The sequence below is a fragment of the Felis catus genome, chromosome E3 (genome assembly GCF_018350175.1).
Source record: "Felis catus isolate Fca126 chromosome E3, F.catus_Fca126_mat1.0, whole genome shotgun sequence".
Lineage (NCBI taxonomy): Eukaryota > Metazoa > Chordata > Mammalia > Carnivora > Felidae > Felis > Felis catus.
Genome location: NC_058383.1, coordinates 24,281,608 through 24,294,736, shown reverse-complemented (window position 1 = coordinate 24,294,736; position 13,129 = coordinate 24,281,608). Strand labels below are relative to the sequence as shown.

The following is a 13,129-nucleotide window of genomic DNA, read 5'->3' as shown; positions in this document are numbered from 1 at the left end:
ATGTCAAGAGTACTGAATTAAAATCTATACCTATACAGTAATTCTCATTCAGTTGATTGAAATTCCAGAAAGCAGTTCTGTAATTTCATACAATATTTACTTTCTGGGAAGCTGGGAATTAGGATCCTTTTATTATTTTTTAATTTTTTCTTTTTTTTTTGGAGAGAGTGTGTGAGCATATGAGTGAGCAAGAAGGGTAGAGGCAGAGAGAGATGGGGAGAGAGAGAGAGAGAGAGAGAGAGAGAGAGAGAGAATATCCAAGTAGGCTCTACACTGTCAGCGTTGAGCTCAACATGGGGCGTGAACCCACAAACGTGAGATCATGACCTGAGCCGAAATCAAGAGTTGAATGCTTAACCCATCGAACCGCCCAGGTGCCTCAGGATCCTTTTAAAAAGAATCTTAAACAAATGAATAAACAAAAAGCAAAATCAGACCTATAAATACAGAGAACAAATGATGGTTGCCAGAGGAGGGAGGGATAGGAAAAAATGGGTGAAGGGGAATGGGAGATACAGGCTTCCATTTAAGGAGTAAATAGGTCATGAGAATAAAGGCACAATATAAGGAGTATAGTGAATTGTAGTGTAATAGCATTTTATGGTGACAGATGGTATCTGCATTTGTAAGCATAGCATAACGTATAAACTTGTCAAATCAGTATGTTGTAGACCTGAAACCAATGTAACATTGTGTGTCAACCATATTCGTATTTTTTAAATAATAAAAAGTGTTTATTATCTGTTTGTGTGGGGAAACCATAATAGCTGCTCTGGGAAATTTAAGACTATAACAAGGGCCTCTTTACAATAATTAACTTTGTTGTTTGTCTTTGACATACTTCAGTTACCTTTTTCTTTGTTCAGCTCAGCTGTTACTTGTTCTGTTGTACTTAGCAATCCTTGTTTTCTCACTTAGGGTACATCACTGAAGGGTTCCTGGCTATGCAGCATGCCGTGGATATTGCCATCATGAAATACTATAATCACAAGGCTACACAAAAGCTATTCCGAGAAGTCACTGTATTTGTTCAGAGATTTCCATATCCAGCATATTCTCATGATTACTTCTATACCTTTTTTGGTATTTTCATCCCTTTAGTAATCTTATTTATCTTCTCTATGAATCATCTTACCCTCATTCAGGCTATTGTGTGGGAAAAGGAAAACCGATTGAAGGTAACTTTCCTTTTCTTGTGGTAGATAGAATTTCTGTAGAAAAAGTTGGGTTTGTAGCATAAATTTTTGTGGAGGGTTGGATTATTTCTGACCACTCAGCACTGGTGGATGGTTATGTTTTGGTAGCAGCCAAAAGTGAACACTTACTTCTCTTCGCAGTTTTCTAGAATTTTTTTTATTGGAATTATTGGTTTGATCTTTAGTTTTAGTTTCAGAAGATAATTACAGATAGAATTTAAATGCCAAATGCTCTAAATCTCTCTGGAATAAGGTGAGTTACAAAGAAATAATCAACTGGGCTGTGGAATTGTCTTGATGAATTCGGATAAAATTAAATGTCAAGATTCTATGATTGTGTGATTAGTTTTTCCATTTTCTGATATCTGAATTTTTTTTCTAAATGACGTCTCATAGTTCCCTTCAGAATTTCTGTTTCTTGGTCAGAGAGCATGTTGTGTTATGGCCACATGCTTTGCAGTTCAAACTCCAGTCATTTAGCCAATAATGTGTATAATATATATAATGTAAATATATAAAGTACATAATATAAAATAATTTTATATAATATATATAAATGTATAATATAAATATAGAGGGTGAGATGACTTATATAACTTATATGTATACACACACACACACACACACATATACATATACATACACATATGGTTGATTTATTGCCTAATTTGTTTCAGGAACTGATAAATCATAGATTTAAATCCTATCTCTGTTGTTTATTAACTGTGACATGTCATATAACTTTTCTAGCCTTTTTTCTCAGATATAAATTGATTAAAACTAATTTGCAGGACTGTCATGATATTCAACTAGATATTGTGTGAAAAATTATCACTGTCTAGTCACCTGGACCAGCTGTTGTGAGGCATAAAGGAGGAAATGCATGTTGAGTGTTTGATAGATTGCCAGGCGCATAGCTGAATACTCAGTAGCTGTTAGATGTGACTGTTCACATCGGCCATCTCCATGTCACTTATCTCCTTCTGTAATCTTGAATCATATCATTTTCTCTCTTTCCTTTCTTAGTGGCCACAACACTTCATGTTTCAGGCTCATGTTGTTTCTCCCCATCCAGCTCTTCTCACTCAGGGCTCTTGTCACACATCTCCTTATCCATCCATCAAACGAATGGCTTTTTTGAAACTTCCTTTATGTTTGTGTTTCCTCTGACTGTAATGCTTTCCTTTCTTTTCTAGTTGGTGTACACACAGTTAACTTACTTGTCCCAAATGTTGTGCTGCTATCTCCTTGTTGATGGTCTCTTTTTAATTCTCAATGATAATTTAAAGTTTTTTCTTTGAGTCCCCAGAACATGGTACATAAATGTCAACATTGTGATTTATTTATATTTCATTTTTTAAAATTTTTCATTGAAGTATAACATACAAACAAAAAAATACACAAGTCCTAAGTGTATGTGTTTTAATCCCTTCAGGCTACTATAACAAAAATATCAAACAGTATACCTTATAAGCAATAGAAATTTACTTCTCTCATTTCCGGAGCCGGGAAAGTCCAAGATCAATGTGCCAGCAGATTCAGGATGTCTGATGAGAACCCACTCTGTGGTTCTGGTTCATAGATGGTACCTCATCACTGTCTCCTCCTGTGACAGAATGAATGCAAGCTCTCCAGGGTCTGCTTTATATTGGCACTATTCTGATGCATGAGGGCTCATCCTTCATCACCTAATCATTTCTCAATGGCCCCACCTCAAAGTGCCCTTAGAGTGGGGACTAGGTTTTGGTTTTTTTTTTTAATACGAAATTTATTGTCAAACTGGTTTCTTTTTTTATTTTGGAAAAAAAAATTGGTAGGTGTGTTTATTTTTTTAATATGAAATTTATTGTCAAATTGGTTTCCATACAACACCCAGTGCTCATCCCAAAAGGTGCCCTCCTCAATACCCATCACCCACTCTCCCCTCCCTCCCACCCCCCATCAACCCTCAGTTTGTTCTCAGTTTTCAAGAGTCTCTTATGGTTTGCCTCCTTCCCTCTCTCTAACTTTTTTTCCCCTTTCCCTCCTCCATGGTCCTCTGTTAAGTTTCTCAGGATCCACCTTAAAGTGAAAACATAAGGTATCTGTCTTTCTCTGTATGACTTATTTCACTTAGCATAACACTCTCCAGTTCCATCCATGTTGCTACAAAAGGCCAGATTTCATTCTTTCTGTCATGTATATTCCATTGTGTATATAAACCATAATTTCTTAATTCCATTTATCAGTTGATGGACATTTAGGCTTATTCCATAATTTGGCTATTTTTGAAAGTGCTGCTATAAACATTGGGGTACAAGTGCCCTTATGCATCACACTCCTGTATCCCTTGGGTAAGTTCCTAGGAGTGTTGTTGCTGGGTCATACGGTAGGTCTATTTTTAATGGTTTGAGGAACCTTCACACTGTTTTCCAGAGTGGCTGCATCAGTTTGCATTCCCACCAACAGTGAAAGAGGGTTCCCGTTTCTCCACATCCTCGCCAGCATCTATAGTCTGATTTATTCATTTTGGCCACTCTGACTGGTGTGAGGTGATACCTGAGTGTGGTTTTGATTTGTATTTCCCTGATGAGGAGTGACGTTGAGCATCTTTTCATGTGTCTCTTGGCCATCTGGAGGTCTTCTTTAGAGAAGTATCTATTCATGTCTTCTGCCCATTTCTTCACTAGGTTATTTGTTTTTTGGGTGTGGAGTTTGGTGAGTTCTTTATGGATTTTGAATACTAGCCCTTTGTCTGATATGTCATTTGCAAATATCTTTTCCCATTCCATTGGTTGCCTTTTAGTTTTGTTGATTGTTTCCTTTGCAGTGCAGAAGCTTTTCATCTTCATGAGGTCCCAATAGTTCACTTTTGCTTTTAATTCCCTTGCCTTTGGAGATGTAGCATTTGACAAAATTCAGCATCCTTTCTTAATAAAAACCCTCGAGAAAGTCGGGATAGAGGGAACATACTTAAACATCATAAAAGCTATTTATGAAAAGCCCACAGCTAATAATCATCCTCAATGGGGAATAACTGAGAGCTTTCCCCCTGAGATCAGAAACACGACAGGGATGTCCACTCTTACCACGTTGTTTAACATAGTATTGGAAGTTCTAGCATCAGCAATCAGACAACAAAAGGAAATCAAAGGCATCAAAATTGGCAAAGATGAAGTCAAGCTTTCACTTTTTCCAGATGACATGATATACATGGAAAACCCAACAGACTCCACTGAAAGTCTACTAGAACTGATACATGAATTCAGCAAAGTTGCAAGGTACAAAATTAATGTACAGATATCAGTTGCATTCTTATACACTAATAATGAAGCAACAGAAAGACAAATAAAGAAACTGATCCCATTCACAATTGCACCAAGAAGCATAAAATACCTAGGAATAAACCTAATGAAAGATGTAAAATATCTGTATGCTGAAAACTATAGAAAGCTTATGAAGGAAATTGAAGAAGATACAAAGAAATGGAAAAACATTCCATGCTAATGGATTGGAAAAATAAATACTGTGAAAATGTCAATGGTACCCAAAGAAATTAACACATTAAATGGAATCCCAATCATAATTGCGCCAACACTCTTCTCGAAGCTAGAACAAGCAATCCTAAAATTTGTATGGAATCACAAAAGGCCCTGAATATCCAAAGTAATTTTTTTAATATATGAAATTTATTGTCAAATTGGTTTCCATGCCACACCTAGTGCTAATCCCAAAAGATACCCTCTTCAGTGCTCATCACCTACCCTTCCTTCCCTCCCACCCCCCCATCAACCCTCAGTTCTCACTTTTTAAGGGTCTCATGTTTTGGCTGTCTCCCACGTTAACCTTATTTTTTTTTTCCTTCCCCTCCCGCATGGGTTTCTGTGAAGGTTCTCAGGATCCACATAAGAGTGAAAACATATGGTATCTGTCTTTCTCTGAATGGCTTATTTCACTTAGCATCACATTCTCCAGTTCCATCCACGTTGCTACAAAGGGCCATATTTCATTCTTTCTCATTGCCACATGGTACTCCATTGTGTATATAAACCACAATTTCTTTATCCATTCATCAGTTGATGGACATTTAGGCTTTTTCCACAATTTGGCTATTGTTGAGAGTGCTGCTATAAACATTGGGGTACAAGTGCCCCTATGCACCAGTACTCCTGTATCCCTTGGGTAAATTCCTAGCAGTGCTATTGCTGGGTCATAGGGTAGGTCTATTTTTAATTTTTTGAGGAACCTCCACATTGTTATCCAGAGTGGCTGCACCAATTTCCATTCCCACCAACAGTGCAAGAGGGTTCCCATTTCTCCACATCCTCTCCAGCATCTATAGTCTCTTGATTTGTTCATTTTGGCCACTCTGACTGGCGTGAGGTGATATCTGAGTGTGGTTTTGATTTGTATTTTCCTGATGAGGAGCGACATTGAGCATCTTTTCATGTGCCTGTTGGCCATCTGGAGGTCTTCTTTAGAGAAGTGTCTATTCATGTTTTCTGCCCATTTCCTCACTGGATTATTTGTTTTTTGGGTGTGGAGTTTGGTGAGTTCTTTATGGATTTTGAATACTAGCCCTTTGTCTGATATGTCATTTGCAAATATCTTTTCCCATTCTGTTGGTTGCCTTTTAGTTTTGTTGGTTGTTTCCTTTGCTGTGCAGAAGCTTTTCATCTTCATGAGGTCCCAGTAGTTCATTTTTGCTTTTAATTGCCTTGACTTTGGGGATGTGTCAAGTAAGAAATTCCTACAGCTGAGGTCAGAGAGGCTTTTTCCTGCTTTCTCCTCTAGGGTTTTGATGGTTTCCTGTCTCACACTCAGGTCCTTTATCCATTTTGAGTTTATTTTTGTGAATGGTGTAAGAAAGTGGTCTAGTTTCAACCTTCTGCATGTTGCTGTCCAGTTCTCCCAGCACCATTTGTTAAAGAGACTTTTTTCCATTGGATGTTCTTTCCTGCTTTGTCAAAGATGAGTTGGCCATACGTTTGTGGGTCTAGTTCTGGGGTTTCTATTCTATTCCATTGGTCTATGTGTCTGTTTTAATGCCAATACCATGCTGTCTTGATGATTACAGCTTTGTAGTAGAGGCTAAAGTCTGGGATTGTGATGTCTCCTGCTTTGGTCTTCTTCTACAAAATTACTTTGGCTATTCGGAGCCTTTTGTGGTTCCATATGAATTTTAGGATTGCTTGTTCTAGTTTCGAGAAGAATGCTGGTGCAATTTTGATTGGGATTGCATTGAATGTGTAGATTGCTTTGGGTAGTATTGACATTTTAACAATATTTATTCTTCCAATCCATGAGCACGGAATGTTTTTCCATTTCTTTATATCTTCTTCAATTTCCTTCATAAGCTTTCTATAGTTTTCATCATACAGATCTTTTACATCTTTCGTTAGGTTTATCCCTAGGTATTTTATGCTTCTTGGTGCAATTGTGAATGGGATCAGTTTCTTTGTCTTTCTGTTGCTTCATTGTTAGTGTATAAGAATGCAACTGACATCTGTACATTGATTTTGTATCCTGCAACTTTGCTGAATTCATGTATCAGTTCTAGCAGACTTTTGGTGGAGTCTGTCGGGTTCTCCATGTATATTATCATGTCATTTGCAAAAAGTGAAAGCTTGACTTCATCTTTGCCAATTTTGATGCCTTTGATTTCCTTTTGTTGTCTGATTGCTGATGCTAGCACTTCCATCGCTATGTTACACAGCAGCAGTGAGAGTGGACATCCCTGTCGTGTTTCTGATCTCAGGGGGAAGCTCTCAGTGTTTCCCCATTGAGGATGATATTAGCTGTGGGCTTTTTATAATTGGCTTTCATGATGTTTCAGTATGTTCCTTCTATCCCGACTTTCTCGAGGGTTTTTATTAAGAAAGGATGCTGAATTTTGTCAAATGCTTTTTCTGCATCGATTGACAGGATCATATGTTTCTTTTCTTTTCTTTTATTAATGTGATATATCACATTGATTGATTTGCAAATGTTGAACCAGCCCTGCATCCCAGGGATGAATCACACTTGATCATGGTGAATAATTCTTTTTATAAGCTGTTGAATTCGATTTGCTAGTATCTTATTGAGAATTTTTACATCCATATTCATCAGGGATTTTGGCCTGTAGTTCTCTTTTTTTACTGGGTCTCAGTCTAGTTTAGGAATCAAAGTAATACTGGCTTCATAGAATGAGTCTGGAAGTTTTCCTTCCCTTTCTGTTTTTGGAGTAGCTTGAGAAGGATAGGTATTATCTCTGCTTTCAACATCTGGTAGAACTCCCCTGGGAAGCCATCTGGTCCTGGACTCTTATTTGTTGGGAGATTTTTGATAACTGATTCAATTTCTTTGCTGGCTATGGGTCTGTTCAAGCTTTCTATTTCCTCCTGTTTGAGTTTTGGAAGCATGTGGGTGTTTAGGAATTTGTCCATTTCTTCCAGGTTGTCCAGTTTGTTGGCATATAATTTTTTCTAGTATTCCCTGATAATTGCTTGTATTTCTGAGGGATTGTTTGTACTAATTCCATTTTCATTCCTGATTTTATCTATTTGGGTCATCTCCCTTTTCTGTTTGAGAAGCCTAGCTAGAGGTTTATCAATTGTGTTTATTTTTTCAAAAAAACCAACTCTTGGTTTCATTGATCTGCTCTACAGTTTTTTAGATTCTATATTGTTTATTTCTGCTCTGATCTTTATTATTTCTCTTCTTCTGCTGGGTTTAGGCTGCCTTTGCTGTTCTGCTTCTATTTCCTTTAGGTGTGCTGTTAGATTTTGTATTTGGGATTTTTCTTGTTTCTTGAGATAGGCCTGGGTTGCGATGTATTTTCCTCTCAGGACTGCCTTTGCTGCATCCCAAAGCATTTGGATTGTTGTATTTTCATTTTCGTTTGTTTCCATATATTTTTTAATTTCTTCTCTAATTGCCTGGTTGGCCCATTGATTCTTTAGTAAGGTGTTCTTTAACCTCCACGCTTTTGGAGGTTTTCCAGACTTTTTCCTGTGGTTGATTTCAAGCTTCATCTCATTGTGGTCTGAAAGTATGCATGGTATGATCTCAATTCTTGTATACTTATGAAGGGCTGTTTTGTGACCCAGTATGTGATATATCTTGGAGAATGTTCCATGTGCATTCGAGAAGAAAGTATATTCTGTTGCTTTGGGATACAGAGTTCTAAATATATCTGTCAAGTCCATCTGATCCAATGTATCATTCAGGGCCCTTGTTTCTTTATTGACCATGTGTTTAGATGATCTACCCATTGTTGTCAGTGGGGTATTAAAGTCTCCTGCAATTACCACATTCTTGTCAATAACATTGCTTATGTTTGTGATGAATTGTTTTATATATTTGGGGGCTCCCCTATTTGGCGCATAGACATTTATAATTGTTAGTTCTTGATGGGTAGACCCTGTAATTATTGTATAATGCCCTTCTTCATCTCTTGTTACAGCCTTTAATTTAAAGCCTAGTTTGTCTGATATAAGTATGGATACTCCAGCTCTCTTTTGACTTCCAGTAGCATGATAAGTAGTTCTCCATCCCTTCACTTTCAATCTGAAAGTGTCCTCAGGACTAAAATGAGTGTCTTGTAGATAGCAAATAGATGGGTCTTGTTTTTTTATCCATTCTGATACCCTGTCTTTTGGTTGGCACATTTAGTCCATTTACATTCAGTGTTATTATAGAAAGATATGGGTTTAGAGTCATTGTGATGTCCGTAGGTTTCATGCTTGTAGCGATATCTCTGCTACTTTGTCTCACAGGATCCCCCTTAGGATCTCTTGTAGGGCTGGTTTAGTGGTGACGAATTCCTTCAGTTTTTGTTTGTTTGGGAAGACCTTTCTCTCTCCTTCTATTCTAAATGACAGATTTGCTGGATAGAGGATTTTTGGCTGCATATTTTTTTCTGTTCATCACATTGAAGATCTCCTGCCATTCCTTTCTGGCCTGTCAAGTTTCAGTAGAGAGATTGGTCACGAGTCTTATAGGTCTCCCTTTATATGTTAGAGCATGTTTATCCCTAGCTGCTTTCAGAATTTTCTCTTTATCCTTGTATTTTGCCAGTTTCACTATGATATGTCGTGCAGAAGATTGATTCAAATTACGTCTGAAGGGAGTTCTCTGTGCCTCTTGGATTTCATTGCCTTTTTCCTTCCCCAGATCAGGGAAGTTCTCAGCTATGATTTCTTCAAGTACACCTTCATCACCTTTCCCTCTCTCTTCCTCCTCTGGAATACCAATTATGCATAGATTATTTCTCTTTAGTGCATCACTTAGTTCTCTAATTTTCCCCTCACACTCCTGGTTTTTTTTTATCTCTCTTTTTCTCAGCTTCTTCTTTTTCCATAATTTTATCCTCTAGTTTACCTATTCTCTCCTCTGCCTCTTCTGTCCAAGCTGTGGTTGTCTCCATTTTATTGTGCAGCTCATTAATAGTATTTTTGAGCTCCTCCTGGCTGTTCCTTAGTCCCTTGTCTCTGTAGCAAGAGATTCTCTGTTGTCCTCTATACTGTTTTCAAGCCCAGCGATTAATTTTATGACTATTATTCTAAATTCACTTTCTGTTATATTGTTTATATCATTTTTGATCAGTTCGTTAGCTGTCATTATTTCCTGGAGGTTTTTTTGAGGTGAATTCTTCCGTTTCATCTTTTTGGATAGTCCCTGGAGTGGTGCGGAACTGCAGGGCATTTCCCCTGTGCTGTCTTGAATAACTGGCATTGGTGGGCAGGACCGCATTCACACCTGATGTCTGCCCCCAGCCCACCTCTGGGTCCACAGTCAGACTGGTGTGTACCTTCTCCTCCCCTCTCCCAGGGGCAGGATTCACTGTGGGGTGGTGTAGCCCGTCTGGGCTACTTGCACACTGCCAGGCTTGTGGTGCTAGGGATCTGGCGTATTAGCTGGGGTGGGTAGGCAAGGTGCACAGGGGCAGGAGGGGCAGGCTCAGCTTGCTTTTCCTTTGAAGATCTGCTTCAGGAGGGGCCCTGCAGCACCGGGAGGCAGTCAGGCCCGCCGGAGGGATGGATCCGCAGAAGGACAGCCTTGGGTTGGGTGTCTGCATGGTGCAAGCAAGTTTCGTGATGAGAACTGGCTACCTTTGTGATTTTGGCTGGGGGATGGGCGAGGGAGATGGCGCTGGCAAGCGCCTTTGTTCCCCGCCAAGCTGAAGTCTGTCGTCTGGGGCTCAGCAACTCTCCCTCCTGTTGTCTTCCAGCCCTCCTGCTCTATGAGCAGATCTGTTAACTTATAACCTTCCAGATGTTAAGTCCTGCTTGCTGTCCGAACACACTCCGTCCGGCCCCTCCATTTTTGCAAGCCAGACTCGGGGCCTCTGCTTGGCTGGCGGGCTGCCCCTCCACCCCAGCGCCCTCCCGCCAGTCCTTGAAGCGGGCACCGCCTCTCCGCCCTTCCTGCCCACTTCCGTGGGCCTCTCATCTACGCTTGGCTCTGGAGAATCCGTTCTGCTAGTCTTCTGGTGATTTTCTGGGTTATTTAGGTAGGTGTGGGTGGAATCTAAGTGATCCTCATGATGCGGTGAGCCCAGCGTCCTCCTACGTCGCCATCTTCCCAGAAGCTGCCAAAGTAATTTTGAAGAAGAAGACCAAAGCAGGAGACATCACAATCCCAGACTTTAGCCTCTACTACAAAGCTGTAATCACCAAGACAGCATGGTATTGGCACAAAAACAGACACATAGACCAATGGAATAGAATAGAGACTCCAGAATTGGACCCACGAAAGTATAGCCAACTCATCTTTGACAAAGCAGGAAAGAATATCCAGTGGAAAAAAGACAGTCTCTTTAACAAATGGTGCTGGGAGAACTGGACAGCAACATACAGAAGAATGAAACTAGACCACTTTCTTACACCATTCACAAAAATAAACTCAAAATGAATGAAGGACCTGAATGTGAGACAGGAAACCATCAACACCCTAGAGGAGAAAGCAGGAAAAAACTTCTCTGACCTCAGTCGCAGCAATTTCTTACTTGACTTGTCTACAAAGGGACTAGGTTTTCAACTTAAGAATTTTGAGGAAACACTAACATTCAAACTATTGTAGTAGAATTGAATGGGTTATCATAAAGAAAGTATGCCCATATTATCATGATCCTGTAAGAAATAAAACACTGCCAACACTCTAGAAGTCTGATTGTGTTTTCCTCAAAACATTTTCCCTAAAGTATACAGTAACCTGATTTCTAATATCATGAGTTAGTTTTGTCTGTTTTGAACTTGATATAAATGGAATCATGCACTATATTGTGTCTGTGTGATTCTTTACAGCTAAATATGTAGCTGTAGTTCATTCATATTCATTGAGTTATAGGAGTTTTAAGATTCCATAGTATGACTATCAAAACTTACCTATTTTCCTTCTGTGTTTGGAGTTTGGGTATCGTAAGTAATTCTATGAATATTTTATACATTTTTTGCTGAATGTTAGATTATGCATATTTAACTTTAGTAGATAATGCCAGTGCTGTCAGCACAGATCTCCATGTGGAGCTTGATCTCACCAACCATGAGATCATGACCTGAGCTGATATCAAGAGTCAGATGCTTAACGGACTGAGTCACCCAGGTGCGCAAATTTTATCTAATTTTCTATTTTTCTTCCAATTTTATGAGAGTGTTTTGGCTTCAAAAATGTAGAGATCTTTCACTTTTCATTGTTTCGATTGTACAAGTCTTTTGCATCCTTGGTTAAGTTTGTTCTTATGTGTTTTATTCTTTTTGATGCTATTGTAAATGGAATTGTTTTCCTAATTTCCATTTCAGATTGCTCATTGATAGTATATAGAAGTTCTACTGATTTTTGTGTGTTGACTTTGTATTCTCCTACTTTGATGAGTCATTTATTAATTATGACTTTTTTTAATGTGTGGAATCTGTGGGGTTTACATGTAAGATCATCTCATCTGCAAACAGAGTACTCCTTCCTTTCCAATTTGGATGCCATATGATACACACACACACACATATACATATATATGTATATGTATATGTATATGTATATGTGTGTATATATATATATATATTTATATATTTATTTGCTCTGGTTAGAACTTCTAATACTGTGTTGAATAGGAGTGAAAGCTAGTATCATTAATTTTCTCTTGATCTTAGGTGAAAGAGTATGATATTAGCTGTTATTTTTTTATATGGCCTTTGTTATGTTGAGGAAGTTCCCATCTATTTCTAGTTGAATGTTTTATCAGTCTTGAATTTCTGCATCAACTGAAATGATCATGTGTTTTCTCTTAATGTGGTGTGTTATATTGGTTGATTTTCTATGTTTAACTCTCCTTGCATTCCATGAATAAATCCTACTTGGTCATGGTGTATAATCCTTTCAACATGCTGCTAAATCTGGTTTGATACTATTTTGTTGAAAAATTTTGTGTCAATATTCACAAGGGATATTGGTCTGTAGTTTCTTTTCATGTGTATCTGTCTGACCACTAGACTTATAAAATGAGTTTCCTCCTCTTCAAGTGTTTGGAAGAGTTTGAGAAGGATTATTGTTTATTCTTTTTGAAATATTTGATAGAATTCACCAGTAAAGCCTTCTGCTCCAGGGATGTACTTTGTTGGAAGTTTTTAATTAATGGTCTAATCTTATTCCCCATTATCGATCTGTTCAGATTTTCTCTTTCTTCATGATTCAGTTTTGATAGCTTGTGTGTTTTTAGGAACTTGTACCTTTTATATAGGTTATCTAATTTTTTGGCATATAGTTGTTCATAGTATGCTTTAAGTGATTGTTTTTATGTCTGTAAAATCAGAAGTAATGTCCCCAGTTTCATTTGGATTTTAGTAATATGAGTCTTCTCTCATTTTTTAGCTAATTTGACCAAAAATTTGTCCACTTGCTTTTATCTTTTGTAATTGAATTAAAATATACTTACATTACATGTTTACATTTATAAAATATATTTATATTACAAT

At 38.0% G+C, this 13,129-nt stretch overlaps 1 protein-coding gene across 18 annotated transcripts in view; it reads left to right on the top strand.

Annotated features, from left to right (window-relative positions):
• Window positions 1-13,129, top strand: part of LOC101087463 (phospholipid-transporting ATPase ABCA3-like) — a 224,156-nt gene that overhangs the window by 23,474 nt on the left and 187,553 nt on the right. For all 18 annotated transcript variants that reach the window (XM_045047758.1, XM_045047743.1, XM_045047746.1 and 15 more), the window contains one exon: window positions 919-1,178. In XM_045047758.1, coding sequence (XP_044903693.1) covers window positions 919-1,178 — 260 coding nt within the window. The remainder of the gene's footprint in view (window positions 1-918; window positions 1,179-13,129) is intronic.